Source organism: Symsagittifera roscoffensis, chromosome 3 (genome assembly GCF_963678635.1).
Source record: "Symsagittifera roscoffensis chromosome 3, txSymRosc1.1, whole genome shotgun sequence".
NCBI classification, from domain to species: Eukaryota; Metazoa; Xenacoelomorpha; order Acoela; family Convolutidae; genus Symsagittifera; species Symsagittifera roscoffensis.
The window spans coordinates 7,041,326-7,058,605 of NC_087064.1; the positions used below are offsets into that span (position 1 = coordinate 7,041,326).

General features: G+C 34.2%; 1 protein-coding gene across 6 annotated transcripts in view; it reads left to right on the forward strand.

Moving 5' to 3' along the window:
* The first annotated feature begins 3,348 nt into the window (after positions 1–3,348).
* LOC134841240 (nephrin-like) overlaps positions 3,349–17,280 on the forward strand; it is a 33,723-nt gene continuing 19,791 nt past the window's right edge. For 4 of the 6 annotated variants that reach the window (XM_063857091.1, XM_063857094.1, XM_063857092.1 and 1 more), the window contains exons 1-8: positions 3,349–4,828; positions 7,372–7,590; positions 8,286–8,348; positions 9,199–9,330; positions 11,725–11,894; positions 12,227–12,350; positions 13,995–14,204; positions 14,416–14,508. In XM_063857091.1, the coding sequence (XP_063713161.1) occupies positions 4,453–4,828; positions 7,372–7,590; positions 8,286–8,348; positions 9,199–9,330; positions 11,725–11,894; positions 12,227–12,350; positions 13,995–14,204; positions 14,416–14,508 (1,387 nt within the window). In that variant the 5' untranslated portion in view covers positions 3,349–4,452. Of the gene's footprint in view, positions 4,829–7,371; positions 7,591–7,877; positions 7,911–8,285; positions 8,349–9,198; positions 9,331–11,724; positions 11,895–12,226; positions 12,351–13,994; positions 14,205–14,415; positions 14,509–17,280 lie in introns of all 6 variants that reach the window. The other 2 variants (XM_063857093.1, XM_063857096.1) reach the window with 2 other exon arrangements.

Consider the following 17,280-nt stretch of genomic DNA (forward strand, 5'->3'; position numbering starts at 1 on the left):
TGTTGTATTTCTCGTGTCCTAAGCTCCTCATGTTTCCGTAACACATTTCAGCATGCTTTTCGTTACTTGGTTCCATGTCGCATCGGTGCTCATTTCTTCCCTTTCAAGTCTTTCTTGGTTTTCTAGAAATTTCTCTTCATTTCTCGATTTCGCCGATTTGATTTGTTTGTTTTTTGTCTGTGGCATTTCTCTTTTTTCTTATCAAATTTCACTCGCATGGTCTTGGGCCTATGATCTGATCATCTATCTTCTCTTTCGGTCTTTTCGTCATTTATTATCATAATTACCATGCCTCGTTGCACTTCTTATCTATTAGGCTCAGACTCACTAAACTCAATTTGTTTGCCAACAAGACAGCAAAACGTACTCTTCTTTAGAATAAATAATTGAAATATTTTATTCTCGGTTTTTTCTAAATAGAAACACACCTGCCAGATGTTACAGAACTCAAAAAAAGATCTGCATAAATCAAATTTTAAGCTCGAAAATATGCAATGAAATCATAGAAAAATATTGTAACTCAGATAAAGGGCAAAATACTATGTAAAGAACAAAAACAGGGTAAGAATAAATTAAATTTTGATCTAAAAATTTGCAAACAAATAAAAAAAAATCATAAATGAAAATCAGATTTTGAGCAAAAACTTCTGAAACGAATCAAGAAAAGAGCCAATATAGATCAGTTTTTGAACTAAAAAAATGCGAGGAAGTCATATTATCAATAATTTGTTTTTTTATTTGGTCTTTTTAAAGCTACAATACGCTATCGATGTATAACTTAAAATGATAGGCAATGAATAAAAGCAATAAAAACTCCAAACTGATGAAACTCGAAGGAAAAAATTCAATTTAAATCCGTTTTAATCCCCTTAAAAATAAAAACAAACTATGACTGGACTGGAAAAATTGAATTTAAATTAATGTAAACTCAATTTGCATCAGTTTTTTAGCTGGGATTTAAGATCAATTTAAATCAATTTTAAATTGATTCAAATCAATCTTAATCTTTTTTATTTAATCAACGTAGTTTTTCATACTGCAATTGATCCTAATCCATTTTTGTCAGTGCGGGTATCTTTAGACTATCCAAAATTTTTATATCAAGCATATGCTTCGGAAACCTGGAAAAGGCTTTTTATACAGATTTCAGAAAAAAATTTGGCACAATTATTTATAGTATTCTTCTGAAAAAGAGAAAAGTTATAGTTATTGTGGCATATGCCACAGTTTCGTACAGCCGTAGTTAAGCAGTCAATTTCAAGACATTTTGTCAAAACAGGGGTTCAACATTGTTGCAATTAGATACAATGTTCTACGGGGTTCTGCTCATGGGCCGCTGATATTTTGATTATGACTCACATAGAAACTCAAAAAATGAAAATTTTGCCAATTTGCGATTCACAAAACGTTGTTTTCGGCAAATAAATTTCCATTAATTTCCAAAAATGATAAAAAATCATTTAGCTAATTTTGAGCGAACAATAGAAAAATCAAAACATCTCGAAAAAAATGGATTTTATAGGTAATATTAATTTTTGTGTTTCATACAAGACAATGGTTGAATTTTCATCAATTTGTTGACACTATTTGCTAAATATTACCTCACTCCATTTTTTTAACTTAACAAACAAAACGAAAGTTCTTTTGTTTTGCAGAAAACAAAACAAATTTTCTGCAAAGGTAGTTCAGTCAGAAAATACCGAAATTTTATACCAAATTTTATCCTCAAACAAACTGCAACCTGACTTTTTGAGACATTTATAAAAAAAAATCGAAATAAACGAAAATACAGATAAAGTATTAAGAACTGTTTTTGTAGATACTTCCGATTTACATTTTTTTGGTTTTACATGGTCATCAACCCTCCATCAACCCTCCGTTTCAACAAAAGCCGACAGATTTTTGTGGTTTGACATTCTAATTTCGTTCTTGGTAATATGAAGTGTTCAGTTAAATTAATTGAATACTTCTGATTGATCGTAGTGAAAACCGTGACAATTTCGTAGCACAAACCATATTGCAAAAACTACCTTTTTAAAAATAATTTCATAACAACAAAATACTAGTTGTAGATATTTTATTTTTTTATTGCATCGTAGCATTACTAATTTGTGTTAGCTTTGGTGTTTTTGTACATTAGTTGAGATTTTCATCAATCAATCGAACGATTTCTCGAGTAGGTTTCAATTGAAATCATTGTCATGTAACTGTGTCTTTGAAAGTGTGAACAAATACAGTTACTTAACTGTTAGTCATACTTCTTCTATCGGAAGCAAATTGCGCCTATTCTTAATCCCATCATTATTACAAATCTTTCCCCTTCAAGGTCTTGATGAGTTTCAGTTTCAGAGATTTTTCTACCCTCTTCTGCAAAACATAGGGTTGATACGTGAACGAAACTTTTCAGCATCAATCGCATAGCATAAACTTTTTGGCAAAAAGTTACACTTTTTTTCCGTTATTTGGATAGATATGTCATATTCAGAAAATTGATAGAAATTAGAGTTCGTTGGAGTTTGATTGAGGTCCAATCTTGGATCTATAATAATAATAACTTATCAAAACCAGTTTACGAGGTCAACATTTCTCCGGGCGAAAGACAAAGGACCCCGATTAAAGATGTTCTGTCAAATCTCTCTATTTCTTGTACACTAACTTAACATGAAGACTCCTTAAAATACTGGCCAATATTGACGAACTTCGAGCATCCAACTTCTGACCAAATAAACTGAATGAACAAGTTAAACAGAACTGCATGTTATGCACAAAGTGGCAATTATATGTTATAAAGATATAAAAAACTGTTGTTTTCTTCCTTTTTTTACAGCTGAAGGCGCGTCATTAGTTTTCTCAGAATATTCTTTCCTAACAACCCTTTCTAGACTTTTTTCATTCGGTTTGCTTTTTTTTATTCAATACTTTTATAATTCCTGCTTCAAAAATATGTTAGATTGACTCGCTTAATGTTTTGTATATTTTATCTATTATCAAAGGCTACTTTTATATTTCTAAATGAAGCGCAGAAAACTTTGGCGAAATTACATTGGCTGAAATTTCCCCTTTTCCCTCAAAATGGAGCTCCCGTTTATGGAAATTACTTTAGAACACTACTGTTTTGTTTGGTTCTTTTCACTTTGTGATATTTTTGTATTTATTTGTCTCAAATTATACATTCACAATTTTGAGAAAATTAGTTAATTACACTGAACTTGGCGATGTTAATCAGATCTTTTCAAATAGAAATAGGTTCTTGGATTATTTAGGATTAAGTTAAGGAAATTATTTCAATAATTTCCATTTTTAGGGTTATTTATATCACAACTTTACATTGTTCCAGGTAAATTACAATTCAAAAGTAACAATAAAAAGCCTCCAATTTTATCATTACTTTCCTATTTCAAAGTTAGAATTTTTGTAGTCTAACGCAAGCAATGTCAGAATAATATACTTTTTGCAAAATTCACAAATAATTATTTTCTGCTTGAAGTTGGTTTTTCAGCATTGAGACTTCAAAAGACGCGAATATTTTATTTCTAGACTGCCACCGCGTTATTACCAGAAGTTTTATCACCTGACTGAAGTAAAAAAAGAATCATTAAAAACATTCCATAAATAACGCCTAAAATTATAATTTTGACACGGAGTACAAAAGTCTGCAGAGCTTTCTTATACTGATTTTTTAATGACAGTTTGAACACTTTTTTTCAGTGTTACTTATTTTTTTTCTCGAAATTTGAACTCCCTGTTTCGACAAGAGACATCTGCTTGGTAGAAAAAAATAGTGCTTCAGCGCAAAAGTATGAAAACAATCTCGAATTTTGCAAACCAGTTCTAAATATTCCAAGTTAATCAAGCCTATTTAGAGAATCATATTTTTTGATTCTTCGATTTAAACAAATTGCTTCTTCCAATTTCTTAATTTACGTCTTTTTCTGGTTACTTTAAGATAGCACGTTTTATACAGTATTTGGTATAATTGTACAATTTTTAAAATTCATAATCACCTGTGTATTATCAAAATACTTTACATGGTTATAACTTTCTCGTTTGTCTAAAAGTTATTATCAGACTTATATAAAAACGAATTGTATAATTAAACTTTCATGTTTTTATTTGTTCGACGCAGTACTTGCTTGAGTTTTGGTATTTATTTTTAATTTGGCCTTATAGTATGTACACGAAAAATAGCTCGATAATTTGTAGAGAGAAATCAACAAAAAAATTTGGTTGATTAGACCAGCATTGACAACTTTGACCATCTTTACTTAGCTGTCAGAAGCCTCTTTATTCTTTTGTCTTGCTAGCTGAAATTTAACAATTTAACACTCATCAAAACTCATAATTACGTGAAGAAAAAAATCATTTAAAAACAAATTTGAAAAAATTTGCTGCAAGTTACGTCGAAAGCATTCCAATTCCTATTGTGCAGGTTATTATCGGCAGATAAAATTGATGTTAGTTGTGATGAAAGTTCTACATTTACAGCTGGTTTTGATTCTTATTGCGAGGGGTGGCTTCGTGATAGCTCAGGGATCCAGTTTTTACGTCGAGCAACCAAGGGATTTGACCATTTTTGAAAACGAGAACGCAGTTTTCGAATGTCGCATACCTGAAGACTACTCTGCTTGCTTGTTCGAATATCGCGGTGTTTATTTGCTGTCGAGCCGACAAAACAGTTCCGAGTATGAGATGTATTCGACGAATGGATATTGCTCGCTGACAGTGTTGTCGGCTCCTGGCGACCACAACGGCGCTGAGTTCTCGTGTATTGTCGCAACAACTAACGGCGGCAGTGAAGACAGCCGGAAAGTCACTCTTAAAGTGCTAAGTAAGTTTCACTCAGTTTAAACTTATAGAATTTTATCTACCCTTGTTTAAGAACAGTTTTTTCATGGACACGTTTAACCCGATTCGTTTTTTCAATCTCTCTTGTCGGTGTCACTTCATCCCAATTGCCTTTAACATGCAGAAACAATGCGTAAACTATTTCAAAGTTTATCGAGTCACTAAAAAAACATGGACACCAAATGCAAAATCGAAACTTTTCGAAATTTACAATTTAATTTCTTTTCGTTTATCAAATTTATATATCACAGTTTCTTTTGATACCATTGAACGTGGGCTCACAGGTTTCCGAGAAAGCGGCTATTCGAATTGACCCATTGCTGCCAAACATGTGGCTATCTACATGTAGCATGTTTTTCTTTCAAATCTTTTGAAATACTTCTGCTGCCTCGAAGTTTTCAGACACTTAGAAGGAACAACAAAGCTGAAAATTGAACAAACAAAAACCACACTTCTCGATTTTGTAAAATTTTCACGTTGTATTCACCTTTATGACATGAAATCATTTCTGCTAAGTTGAAACAGGCTCTGTAAACCATGAAATAACGAGCGTTTCCTCTCATTTCAAAATTGGTTTCGCGGATCCAATTAAGGTTTATGTGGCACCAATATTTTGGTTTAGCACGTTGTTTGGGTAACTGCGCGTGGGAAACTTTGGGTGAAGTTTGGTTGAGAGCCAGCCTCAAAGTTTCAAGTAACGAAAACATACTTTGAGAAAGTTTGTGATAAAAATCATTTCTGTTTGGCCTCCAGATTGATGTTTTCATATTAAACTAAGCGTCGACTGACTTGATAAGAAAAAACATTCGAAAACCGCAATCTTGAGCGTAAGTAGTTATGGGGAGCGGTCCTGAAGTGGTTACGTTTTCGTCTCTCAAGCGAAAGGTCAGATGTTCGAGTCCCACCATAATCCTTGCTTGTTGCTAGAGGGCGAAGCATCGTCACCCAGCCCAGAAGATAGTACGTACAAAATGTTGCAAGTAATTCTTAACCAGGGATGCAACAGCGGTTCTCCGTGAAGAACTGAACAGCTTGTTGGTTGAACCTTTCCCTGTGGATAAATCGTCTTAATCTTTATCTTAACGGGGAAAATTTTTCCTTAGGTGGTGGGGGTGCTCTGATTCACGAGTTTTTTGGTGCAATGTTTACACGCTGAAATTGCTGCAGGCATTTTTTGTACAAAATTACAAGTTCGTTATCCTAACATTTTCAGATACTTTTGCAAATTAGTTCCAGTTTTCATTTTAATTTGCGGCAATGTTCTCTAAATAATCAAATGTGAGTTGGAACGCTCTTATAATCAACCGAGTGTTAAGCCGACTTATTAGAGTCTGATTCAATGCACGTGTGGTCTTCAGAAGGGTCCCTGGGGTAGTTTATCGTTGGATATCTGTGTCGCCTGTTTGTTTTAAATCCGACATTCTGATAGGGTTGAGTGAACTAAAACACCTCAAGGCTTTCGTCAGCACATTGAAAGTGAAACAGTTATCATTTTTGATTGTTACTGAATTTGATATTGTGTTTTCACTATAGTGAGTTGGGCTCAATAAAATAATTCAATTTGGTGCTATTGGTTTTATAGTGAGCCGAAAAAAGTTGTTTAGAAGCAGAACGGAATCAACTTCAAAAACTTTTTTGCTACAGCAATCCTCTTCAAACAGCGGTTACTGTAGTTTTAAACAAACTTGTTTTTGTTGATAAGAAACGGAAACTATTTTAGCCGCTCATTTCTATGCTGAAAATGAATGTAATCTAATTTTTATAAGCTGAAAACAAGTTTTTTATAATTTTTTTTTACGGAATTAACCTCAAGGCGTTTGAACTTGATGGGTTATGTCCAAAAAAATCCTTGCAATCGAAAGCATTCGACGTAGTTGGAGGGAAACAAGTGAACCAAGGGAGCGGCTGTGAAGTGGTTACGTCTCCGCATCTCAAGCGAAAGGTTGGATGTTCGAGGCCCGCCATTATCCGCGCTCGTTGCTTGAGGGTGAGGCAACATTACCCAGCCCAGAAAAACAAACAAAAAACTGCATGTGGTTCTTAGGCAGGGGCACAGCAGCGGTTCGCCGTGATGAGCTGTACAGCTCTTGTGTTGGTCCTTTCCGTCGTGGATAAATGTCTTAAATAACCCAATTTCAGTTGCTCTCAAACCTTTAAAGCAACAAAAAACGGAAACTGTTCAGCTTAAAACTTGACATGTCATAATATCACACTTGAATTCCTGCATGTCATAAATTCACGATTGCTGTATGGTCCAAATAGGATAACATCCTATATGTTAGTAGACACGATGCAGTAGCTAATTTAGGGGAGGGGGGACGAATTCGACCCGCTGACCCCCCAAAGGGTCCCTCCTTTGGTACTATTTCAGGACATCCATTTTTAACTGAAAATCCGCCCCGCTCCTCGGGAAAATCCTGGATCCGCCCCTGATATTATGCAATCATAAGATAAAATATCCCATTACTGACAAAAAACACACTCAATTATATCTATTATCTATCAATTATAACTAATTATTTTTAGTTCCTCCGAAGTCTCTTCAGATGACAGTGTCAATGAACAGTAAAGATCAGGCGACAGTACTTCCCTCCGGGGAGATCCAAGCAGTGGCCGGACAGGTTGTTCAGTTCTCCTGCCAAGTTGTCGGCGCCAGACCAGCTGTGGACATCCAGTGGTACTTGGACGGGGGAGTGCTGCCCAGTGAATTCTTCAACCAACATCAGGAAATATCGGAACGCGAAGGTAAGCATCTCTGAATGACATTTGAGGAGCTAATTTTTGTGATTTTGGGATTCTGAAGTTCATTATTTGCGTATAGTCTAAATGATTCCTATTGAACGTTTGTACCTATGCTAGAATATGAAATTTAACGTTGACTTTTTATTCAGTTTAATTACGAAATAGATAAACGTCTGTATACTATGTTAATAACTGCTTTGATTTTCCTTGATAGAACTTGGAAGCAACATTTTTTTTCTTTTTAAGCAACATTGAGTTTCTCCAAAATGTAATATGTCTGTTTGTTAAAGCTGCCTTCTCGAACGCGATAGATCCCCAATATGGTAAACACATCAAATTCACCACTCAAAGTATCTTTTTGGTGTTCACATTTTGTTGGACTGCTGTCTACTTGCGATGCAGTTTTATGCCTGTCTTGGTTATATTTTGAATGCAATCAATTTTCAACCTGATTTCAGTTTAATTGAACAGTTCAGTTTATTTGCAAATCATGCCAAAACTTGATGGAAAGTTTCCGAAGACCGTGTGTCTGTTTCTGAGCTACAAACGCATGACAAGCCAATTGTTTATGTTAATGAGTTGAACTATTTCGAAGTTTTAGCTGTTTTCAAAAGTTTTATGTTATATTAACCGGATTTTTCAAAATAAATTTAGTTCTGTTGCTTTATCCATTTTATTTCTGTTCTTTAACCTTATAGAAGCTCGTGACTGTCGCTTTGACAGCGCAGATTATGACGAGTTTTGTACCAAAACAATCCTTGGTAAGAAAAAATCTTAGAAGTTGAAAACCATTTTGAATCGTTCTCATGTAATAGAGTTTTCACGTGTTCCCTTTTCCCGAAAAACGTGATCAAATAAAAACAATAAACTGTCATCCTAGTTTTGAGACGCTTTGCATTTTTTAACCACCATCTCTCAAGTTTCATAACAATAATAATTTTCGAAGTACTATCAATTTATTCTTCATGTTCAATTTTGTCTCTTACGCGTGGATCCAGGGTGGCAGGGGTGGGATGGACGCCCCGTTTCTCAGGGATTCGACACCCTCACCAACCAAAGGGTCCTCCCTTGGGTTTTATTTATTTTTATTTTATGACCAAGCAACCCTAAAATTTTTCTAATGGCGCCTTTTGGGCCAATATATGCTAATTTTGGAGGGAAGTGCGCGCCGAAAAAAAACGCTATTTTCGGTCAAAATTTCCATTAAGTGCCCAGAAACGGCATTTTTGATCTGTTTTTTTTTCAAAAATAAGCCTGCGGTGCTAAATCGTTTGATAAAAAAGGGGTCTTTATAGTGCTCTGGGAAACACTCGGGAAAACAATTTGGACGACCTAAAAAAAAGGTAGCCAAAGTTTTCAAACGTTTTTAAAACCCCACCCCCCCCCCTCGATTAAATCCTAGATCCGTTTTTGTATGGCTCGGCGATGTTTCAATATTAATAATATAATAATTTCATTATTAGTTTAAGTTTTTGCATATGCATGGCATGAATGTTTGAATGTAATTTTGACTTCGCATGGTGTTCGAAACTTACGTTGCGTATTTGATGAAATAACGTACTAAAACATCAATTTCACAAGCGTGAACTCTTAATTCATACATCTTTTCAGTGTATGACACCCATTCGACCTTGGATTTGACCATAACTGAGCAGCAAGACCAGAGTGACCTTTCTTGTGCGACTGTTGAACAAGAAAATGTGCAGAACCAACTGATGCAAACTAAGACACTCAACATCCTCTGTAAGTTTCAATGTTCTGGGCAAAGTTTTATTGACTTATAGTTTGCCGCATCCCGGTCGCTAACTACTTTTATACCTTTTCTTTGAGTTTGCCAATCGTTTAATCACTGTGAATTTTGTTGAGCAACCCCTCCTTACCAAAAATAAAAATTTGAAGGAGCATAGGAATGTTCTTAGAAAATAAATTTTTACACCTGTAAAAATTTATCTTTATATTGATCTTTGTAACGAATTTCTACCCAATTTTCAGCAAAATTATGTTTGACCGGTGAGTAAAATCTCCTAAATTTTAGTAAGTTTTTTTGGGTACTTTAGGGGGATTCAAAATTTTTCGTACGCCTTGCCAAAATCTTTGAGTAATTTTTGACCTTGTCGGTCGAGCCGATGTTAATTCGGCGACCGAATATCTGTGAACTGGGCAGGGTTATATAGTCCTCGACAATGTCTGCAAATACAATATCTCGGTCGTGATAGTTGGAAAAGACCCGGGTTGACCGAAAATTGCTATATTCGAAGTTTTCTTATAAGAATCTTACAACTTCTTACAAAATTAGGCTCTAAAATTGTTAAAAGTTAGGGACTTCTTTTTATAAGAAAGTTAGATGGTAAATTTTTCGTTTAATTTTAAATCCTAACTTACTTTTCTTTCTACAGCCAGATTCAAAGTTCTCCGCTGTCGCAGAGCACAATACCGGAAACTCGTATTCCGAAAAATTCGTCGTTTTGCTACATGAGTTTACCGGAAAACCCACTCACTTTACAAATGTTAGATTTTGGCTAATTCTTGCGGAATCTTTGTCAATATATACCTGAACCCCACGTACAAATCGTTCAAAACTGTATGACATGACTCGTCAAAGTTAATTTTTTATTATCTCCAAAGTATTTTACAACCCCTAATTACATATAACTAACAGATTTATTGAAGAAAAAAAAATCAAATTTTTTATTTCGGAATTTTTTGTATATTATAGCCGCTATCTGGACATTGTTAGATCCATAACATTGAAAACAATGAAAATATTCAAAATTGATTTTTATCTGTCAAAACTGTTTAGAAACACTTTCAAAAACAATTTCGCCATTTTTTGAGTTTTGTCAAAAATTTGGGACCTTATTGTTGCAATAGGGGGAAATAGTTAACAAGGTACAAAACTCGTATAAAATGAGTGTTCATTTCTTTCTTTAAAGAGAGAAGATTCGTTACAGGGCACCATTAGTGGGAAAATAGTTAACAAAATCAAAAAGTTGCCATCTCAGAACTTTTTTTTATGTTGAACCCGGGTAAGTCGCGATATGTTCTAATCGAGATATAATTTCAAAATGAGCCGCGGCAAAGTCAGAAAATTTGTCTAAGCATATTTGAAAACTTTTTCGCGATATTCTAACAAAAAGCCAATTTAGGATTTTGGGGGAAACGCATACGTATCTATCGCCTTCAAACCGAGCGTCCTAAACATTTTAATTTTTCACTCCATTAAATGGAACTTTTAGCCTGCTTGTTTCACAGCTTTTTTTGCGCAAAAACTCTCAACAATTTTTCTTCCGACTTTCGTAACGAGAGTAACGGAATATTTGTGCTCGGGTGGGTTTTTTTCTTGAGACAAATTTCGACTCTTCAACTAGCCATTTTGTCAAAATTTTTAAAAATTATTCAAAAGGTTTTGTGTTCCCGAGCTGAAATTTGAAAAGATTTTTCACCTGTGATCTTTTTTCGTGAAATTAGGGGGGGTTGAATTTTGCCATTTCGGCCAATTTGGGACAGTTAACGCGCGATTTATTTCGCGGTATTAACGCGTAAGCGGAGATTTGATCCGTCTTAGAAATCGTTCGAAATTGGTAGAAGGAACCTTATTTGTCATAATTGATTTGTAACTAGGAGCAAAACCGATCACGTTGTAATTTATATGACGTGTGGGGGGATGATTTTCACAAAACATCTCAGATTTAAAAAAAAGTTCATTTTATTTTTATTGCATTTACTTTTTTCATATGATTACTGCTCCATAGACCATAAAAGGCAGTCGGAACATTCACGGCTTCGCTCTGATACGAGCAGTCTTGTTTTGCTTTGGTCTGGAAATGAGGCGCGACGGTCGCGGACACATTGCCTCCGTCTACACAGTCTCTAAATAACAAATTTTGTTCGCGGCGGTCTAAAAACACCCAGTTTTGGTCTCGAAATTCTGGAAATTTCAAAAATGGGTCGCGTCCGTCTTATCATAAAACCACATCTTAAACCCGGGTAAAATTTAAACCGTATTCTACGAGGGAAATGTCAATACTACCTGTTAAGCGCTCTCGGGAGAACCGATGTTGTGCTTCCAATTAAGACATGTCTGCAATTTATTTCGACTGATGGTTTCCTTTTAACATATTCATATGAGTTTTTCAGATCCCCCGACATATGTGCAGCTGAACTCTGCCGACCTTGCCAGTCCTGTGAAAGTGGGGGAGTCAGTTAGGGTCCGATGCACGTGTGATTCGGGGAACCCCCTGCCTGAATTGAAGTTATATCAAAATGGAATTGAACTCAGTGGCTACAAGTCAGTCACCAGTCAACAGGTTAGTCATTGTAATTCATAGATGGGTTTGTCTTCAAAATTTTTGACAGATCAAACAAAAATTAGCGGCCAGAGCGAAAATGAACATTACGAGGCCAAATTGTCCATTTTGTGAAATGTAAATGGATTCCGCAACAGGCCAAAATCATATTTGTCGCGGAATTCGCAACATTTTTACCTTTGAAAGTTGATGGAGACAAAATAAAAAATTGCAAATTTTTCATTTTATAGATGCATTTTTTATTAGGATCACTAAAAAGTTTAAATTTTAAAGTTTGTGTTTCATGAGAGTTTCATCAAGTTTTTGAATCCATGCATTTATGTCATTTTCAGGTGTTGGTGGAGTTTGACTTTGCGGCCGAGCGAGATGACCACTCTTCTGTGTTCAAATGCGAGGCCACATCACCCTCCATCCCTCATGCACCAGTCATCAAACAGGAATTACTTCAAGTATATTGTAAGTCAGCAGTTATACTGATTATGATAAGACTTCATAGTATGAAAAAAACACTTGTTTTACTCTTTTCATATACTTTTTTCAGTCCATGAAATTGTACGAAACTGTATGAGAAGCATTTTTTCCATAGTATGAAATTTTATGATTTTTTTTTTGCATTTTTTGTCAACCCGAATAAACCCCCTCCCATCCACCCTATCACTCACCACCGTTCCTTGTCTTCATCTGCGTGCATTTTTTCATTTTTTTTTCTAGGTCAGTCTCAGGTTTTTTCATTGAATCAGTTAAAGAAGAAACAAGAGAAAGAAGAAAGAAACTTGATATAAATGTATTTTCAAAAAACAAAATTTACTTTAAACAATTTTGAACCATGTCTCAGGCTTCTATTTAATTGAATTTTTATTCTTTTCTGTTTTTTCTATGGAAATCTTTTGATTTTTGGGAGAAACTTTGATCATCAAAAGTTCAAAAAATATCAGATCCTGCCTGCAGCTCCTTTTTTCAAAATGAGATTGAAAATTTGTTGCAGACAAAAGAACCAGTTTTTAAAGACTTAATACGAGAATGAGTCATACTTCAAAATATCAATACAATCAAATTAGGCCAAGTTTGTCTTTTAGATTTCTGATAATCAAATCACAAATCTGAAAACACACTTTTATCTCAATCGTTTCAACTTGCTTTAGTTTCATGAATTTGATAATAACTTCCGCATTCAGGTCTTGTTTACTTCCACATTCAGGAACTTAATGGGGGGTGGGGGTGTATTGTTTTCGAATTACCGACGACAACAAAACAAAACAGAGTGAAAACCCGGTCTGAGAAAGACCCTTTCATACAAGTTTTGTTTTGGTTTTATCCGGGTGATTTTAATAACAACCTGTTCCTCGCAAAATGTTTCCACTCCAGATAATTTGAAAATTTGTTGACTTTTCGAAATTTAATCGGAGTCTTTGATCCGTAGACGCACCCTGAGCTGAACAGTTGTTGGTTGATTTAAAATGAAAGCTTAATATAAATTTCTAATTTTGATTTCGATATGTAATTGAATGGCCGTAAATCAATTTGGGCGGACTTTTAAAATATATTAAGTGACAAATCTGTTTGTTTGAAAACAAGTCAGCTTAATATGATTTTTATCTGATTTGAGAACGAATTTGGCAATTGCTCGTAAAAATAGTACAAATCAGAGGTTATCTTGCGGTTTTAAAAAATCTTTTAAGCGTTTTCCTCAGAAAGTGCCTCCAGAAATTTGCTTGTCATGTGTCAAATTAAAGTCTTTCAAAGACCACAGTCAAAATTTACTAAGCAATACACCCATGCCTTGAGCCAAAATCATTTTTGCGGTTTCTGACTTAGCGACACTTTGTAATTTGATACTGAATGGTGTTGACGCATGATTTTTTTTGGTTCGATTGATCTCTTTCTCATAAAACTCAGGAAATTTTCCGATATAGCGAGCAGTTTTCTTGTAAAAATGTTTACAAAAAAACTCAATTATTTTTGAGCGCTTTGAGACTAAAAAAGCTAATACATTGTGTTTGCAAAATATGTAATATATAAACCTCAACATATAAATCAACAAGTTTTTAAAATTATTTTAAAAAAGAGAGAAAAAGTAAAACTTTTCGTTTATAACTTTAGTCAAGCCAGCCGCTGTCCAGATATCCGGTTTCAACAGAGAGATCCGTCGCAATGATGTCATCTCCCTCGAGTGTCGCACTGGCTTGTCTTACCCCGCCGCCGATGTCTCTTGGACTCTAAATGGGAATAAAGTTGGGCTGTCCCAAGACAAAATCAGTGGGAACTCCTCGCATGGGTACCATACCACTAGTCTCTATGAAGTCAGAATTGGTAAGTTAATCGACCAATGACCTTTTTGACAATTTTGAAAAAAAACAAGGAATTTAACAAACCAAAGAGAACAATTAACAAAAACAATAAGCTCATTGAAGAAGTTTGCAGACAGACTCTTTTCTGATTACTTAATTCTTTTATATAAAAGCGGTTCTTCATCATATTAACTAGTTTGTCACTTTCTCTCAGACGATATTTTTTTTTTCAGACGACGAGTCAATTTCAACTGTAGCTTGCGAAGCTGAGAACCCTCAGTTTGAAGGAGTTGTCACTAGGGATACAGTTGAGCTTCAGATCCAATGTAAGATCTTACCCAATTTAACTCATCATTCTCCTGTTTTGTTTTGCAACTAAGTTTGTATTTTTATAGACTGGAATGTCTTGAGATTTTTAATGATTTAAAATAATGGGACTGTCTCGAGTTGAAATGTTTCACGCCATTTTGAGCCAAGTTTACTCAACTGAACTGAAATGTTCACCATTTCGCACGACTTCTTCGTAATAAGTAGAAGTTAATTCACGCTAACAGCTGAACAAGTTTGAACACTCTTGGAAAAGTCAGCGTTTCTTCAAATGTTATTCTAACAAACTATTTCACACTGAATTGATCAACATAGACAGTATTCATGTCAGTTTGGCCATAGGGTAACGTAAAATTGGTCGCGGGCTACATGTCAGTATGTATCTTCAGGACGGCCTTAAAAAATAGCCCCACTCCAAATGACCACCCGCTTTATATGTCGAAAAGGGTGCAGAGGAATAATTTAAATAAACAGTTTATAGTATGTCGTCTAAAGAAAAATATTAGCTTGAGCTATTTTTGAATTTATTTTGAGAAGTTAATACTTTTGTTTGCTCGTGGTTGATTTGGAGACGAACGCGACATGGGGTTCAGTCTAATTTCTTCAGGCAAAAAAACTTAAACTACTTTGCTTTTGAACCTACCAATGAGTCATTTAACCTGCAACCAAAATCAATCAGTTTTTCAAACCTCCGAAATAACCATGGTAGACAAAATGAGTTTTAGTTTTACAGTAGCTAATAAAAGATAAGAGCTAATATAGCTAATAATAAAAAACAAAACATAAAATTTATGATATAATCTTTTATTTTGATCTTCACTTACATCAAAAGTTGGTCGCACACTGTTTTGGAGAAACATTAAGACGCAACCCATGGTGAGGACGAATAGCAAACAAGGATAGCCGTTTACTGTATAAGTAGCTCAGAAAATTCCGACCAGAATAAAAAAAACTACTAGAAGTGTTTTTTAGGCTCATTTTAGTGTACTTTTTTTGAGAGTGGTGCGACAAGAGAACTATACCAACGCATAGAAAGTTGGTGGAATAAGATTAATCGACAGCAGTTGTCTTCCAAAAAGTAAAAACAGACCAAAACTATTTAAAAAATTTCAAACAATTTTTTTTCTATGTTTTTTGCACAATCATTGAAAAATAAATTCTGAAAACTTTTATTGCCAATGAAGCTTCCAAAATCAGTTTTCCTGTTAGGATATAAAGTTTTTTTCTTAGCTTAAACGACCAATTTCTATATAACGGATATTATTTGATCACACGTTACTTTGTTAGAATGTGAACAATTGTAATCGAGGATAGTCAGTTGCTGTGCAAGGAGTAAAGAATTTTCCGATCACGTTTATGAAAAACCCATAAAAGTTTTTTTCTTTTTCTTGCAAAGTTTTTTGTGCGTAGTCTGTTGAGAAAACTGTATATACGCATAGAAAGTTAAGGATTGAGGCATGCTAGATAACAGTTGTCTTCAACAAGCGAATAACATGCAATAAAATCGAAAAAAAAAATTCAAAAAAGTTTTCAAAACTTTTCGTAATTTTCGCACAATAATTTTAATGTTTTCTTGATTTTTTTGTTGCGAAGGAAGCGGTAAAACTGGTTTTTTGTACAAAATTAGGTTTTCTGAGCCCAAATGACCAACTCTTACAACTGAAGAACGATATTGCTGTACTTGCTCAAAATTAAAATTAGACAAAAAAAATCAAAATTTGAAAAACGGTTTTTCTCATCACTGGAGCGACTTTTTCAAACGGATCCAAAATGATATCCAAATCAAGCTTTATTGAAAAATTAAAACCTTAACTGAAAAGAAAACCTTAAAATTTAATTTCATTTTTTGAAATATTGGCTCACCAGCAGAAAAACGGAAGTATTCAGACCAGTTTTTTTTTGACACGGAAAGTTGTTTGAAACTCTGTTTCAGAATCCAAATCATGACTGAAAAGATTTAAAAGTGATACCAATCTTGACTTTTTTGAGGCACTAGTTTTGGCTGGAAAACAATTTTGCCCAGACCATAGTTTATTCCCAGTATTTCAAGAGTTGTCGGATTCTTTAGCTTCCATTGTCAAAGTAAACAAAATTTGCCAGTTTTTGTTGCATCAACTCACAATTTTTTCAACCAGGTTTAATTCTAAATAACAACAAAAATACGTGTATATTTTTTTTGAGTAGTTTTTCTTTGTGTCAAATAATGATGTCCTTAAATGACGAAAATGTATTTGCAAAAAAGAATCACAAAAACTGAAAAAACTCAAAACGATTCATTTTTTTTTTTAAAAAAACTATTGATTTTTTTTTGGTTGAAAAGCTAACATGTATAAAGGTTGGTTTATACAATTGTTAGCATATTTTTCATTATCTAAAACAAGAATGCTGATATAAGGTTGAAACTGTGAACAATTTTATTACAGTTTACTGTGTCGTCAAGAAAAGTTGTTTGAAAAATTGAAAAAATAAATCGAAAAATTAATTGCAATATTTTAAATTATTAGCGCTCGTTTTCCACTTGCAGTGCCATAATTTCTGAGCTGCGTTAGCTCGTCCGGAGTCAAAATAAAAATTGTAATCTTAGCTGCTGTTAATTTTTTCCAGCAGGCTAAATTGTCAATCTTAAAATGTTTTATTTACGAAATTTGATCATAAAGGAAAAATCTCTAAAATTTGTCCACTACAAATATCTTAGTCAGCGTATAAATTATTTAGTAGGTTGTTATAACTAAAATAAAGTAACTTAAACACGGTAAAGGACAATTGTTTTA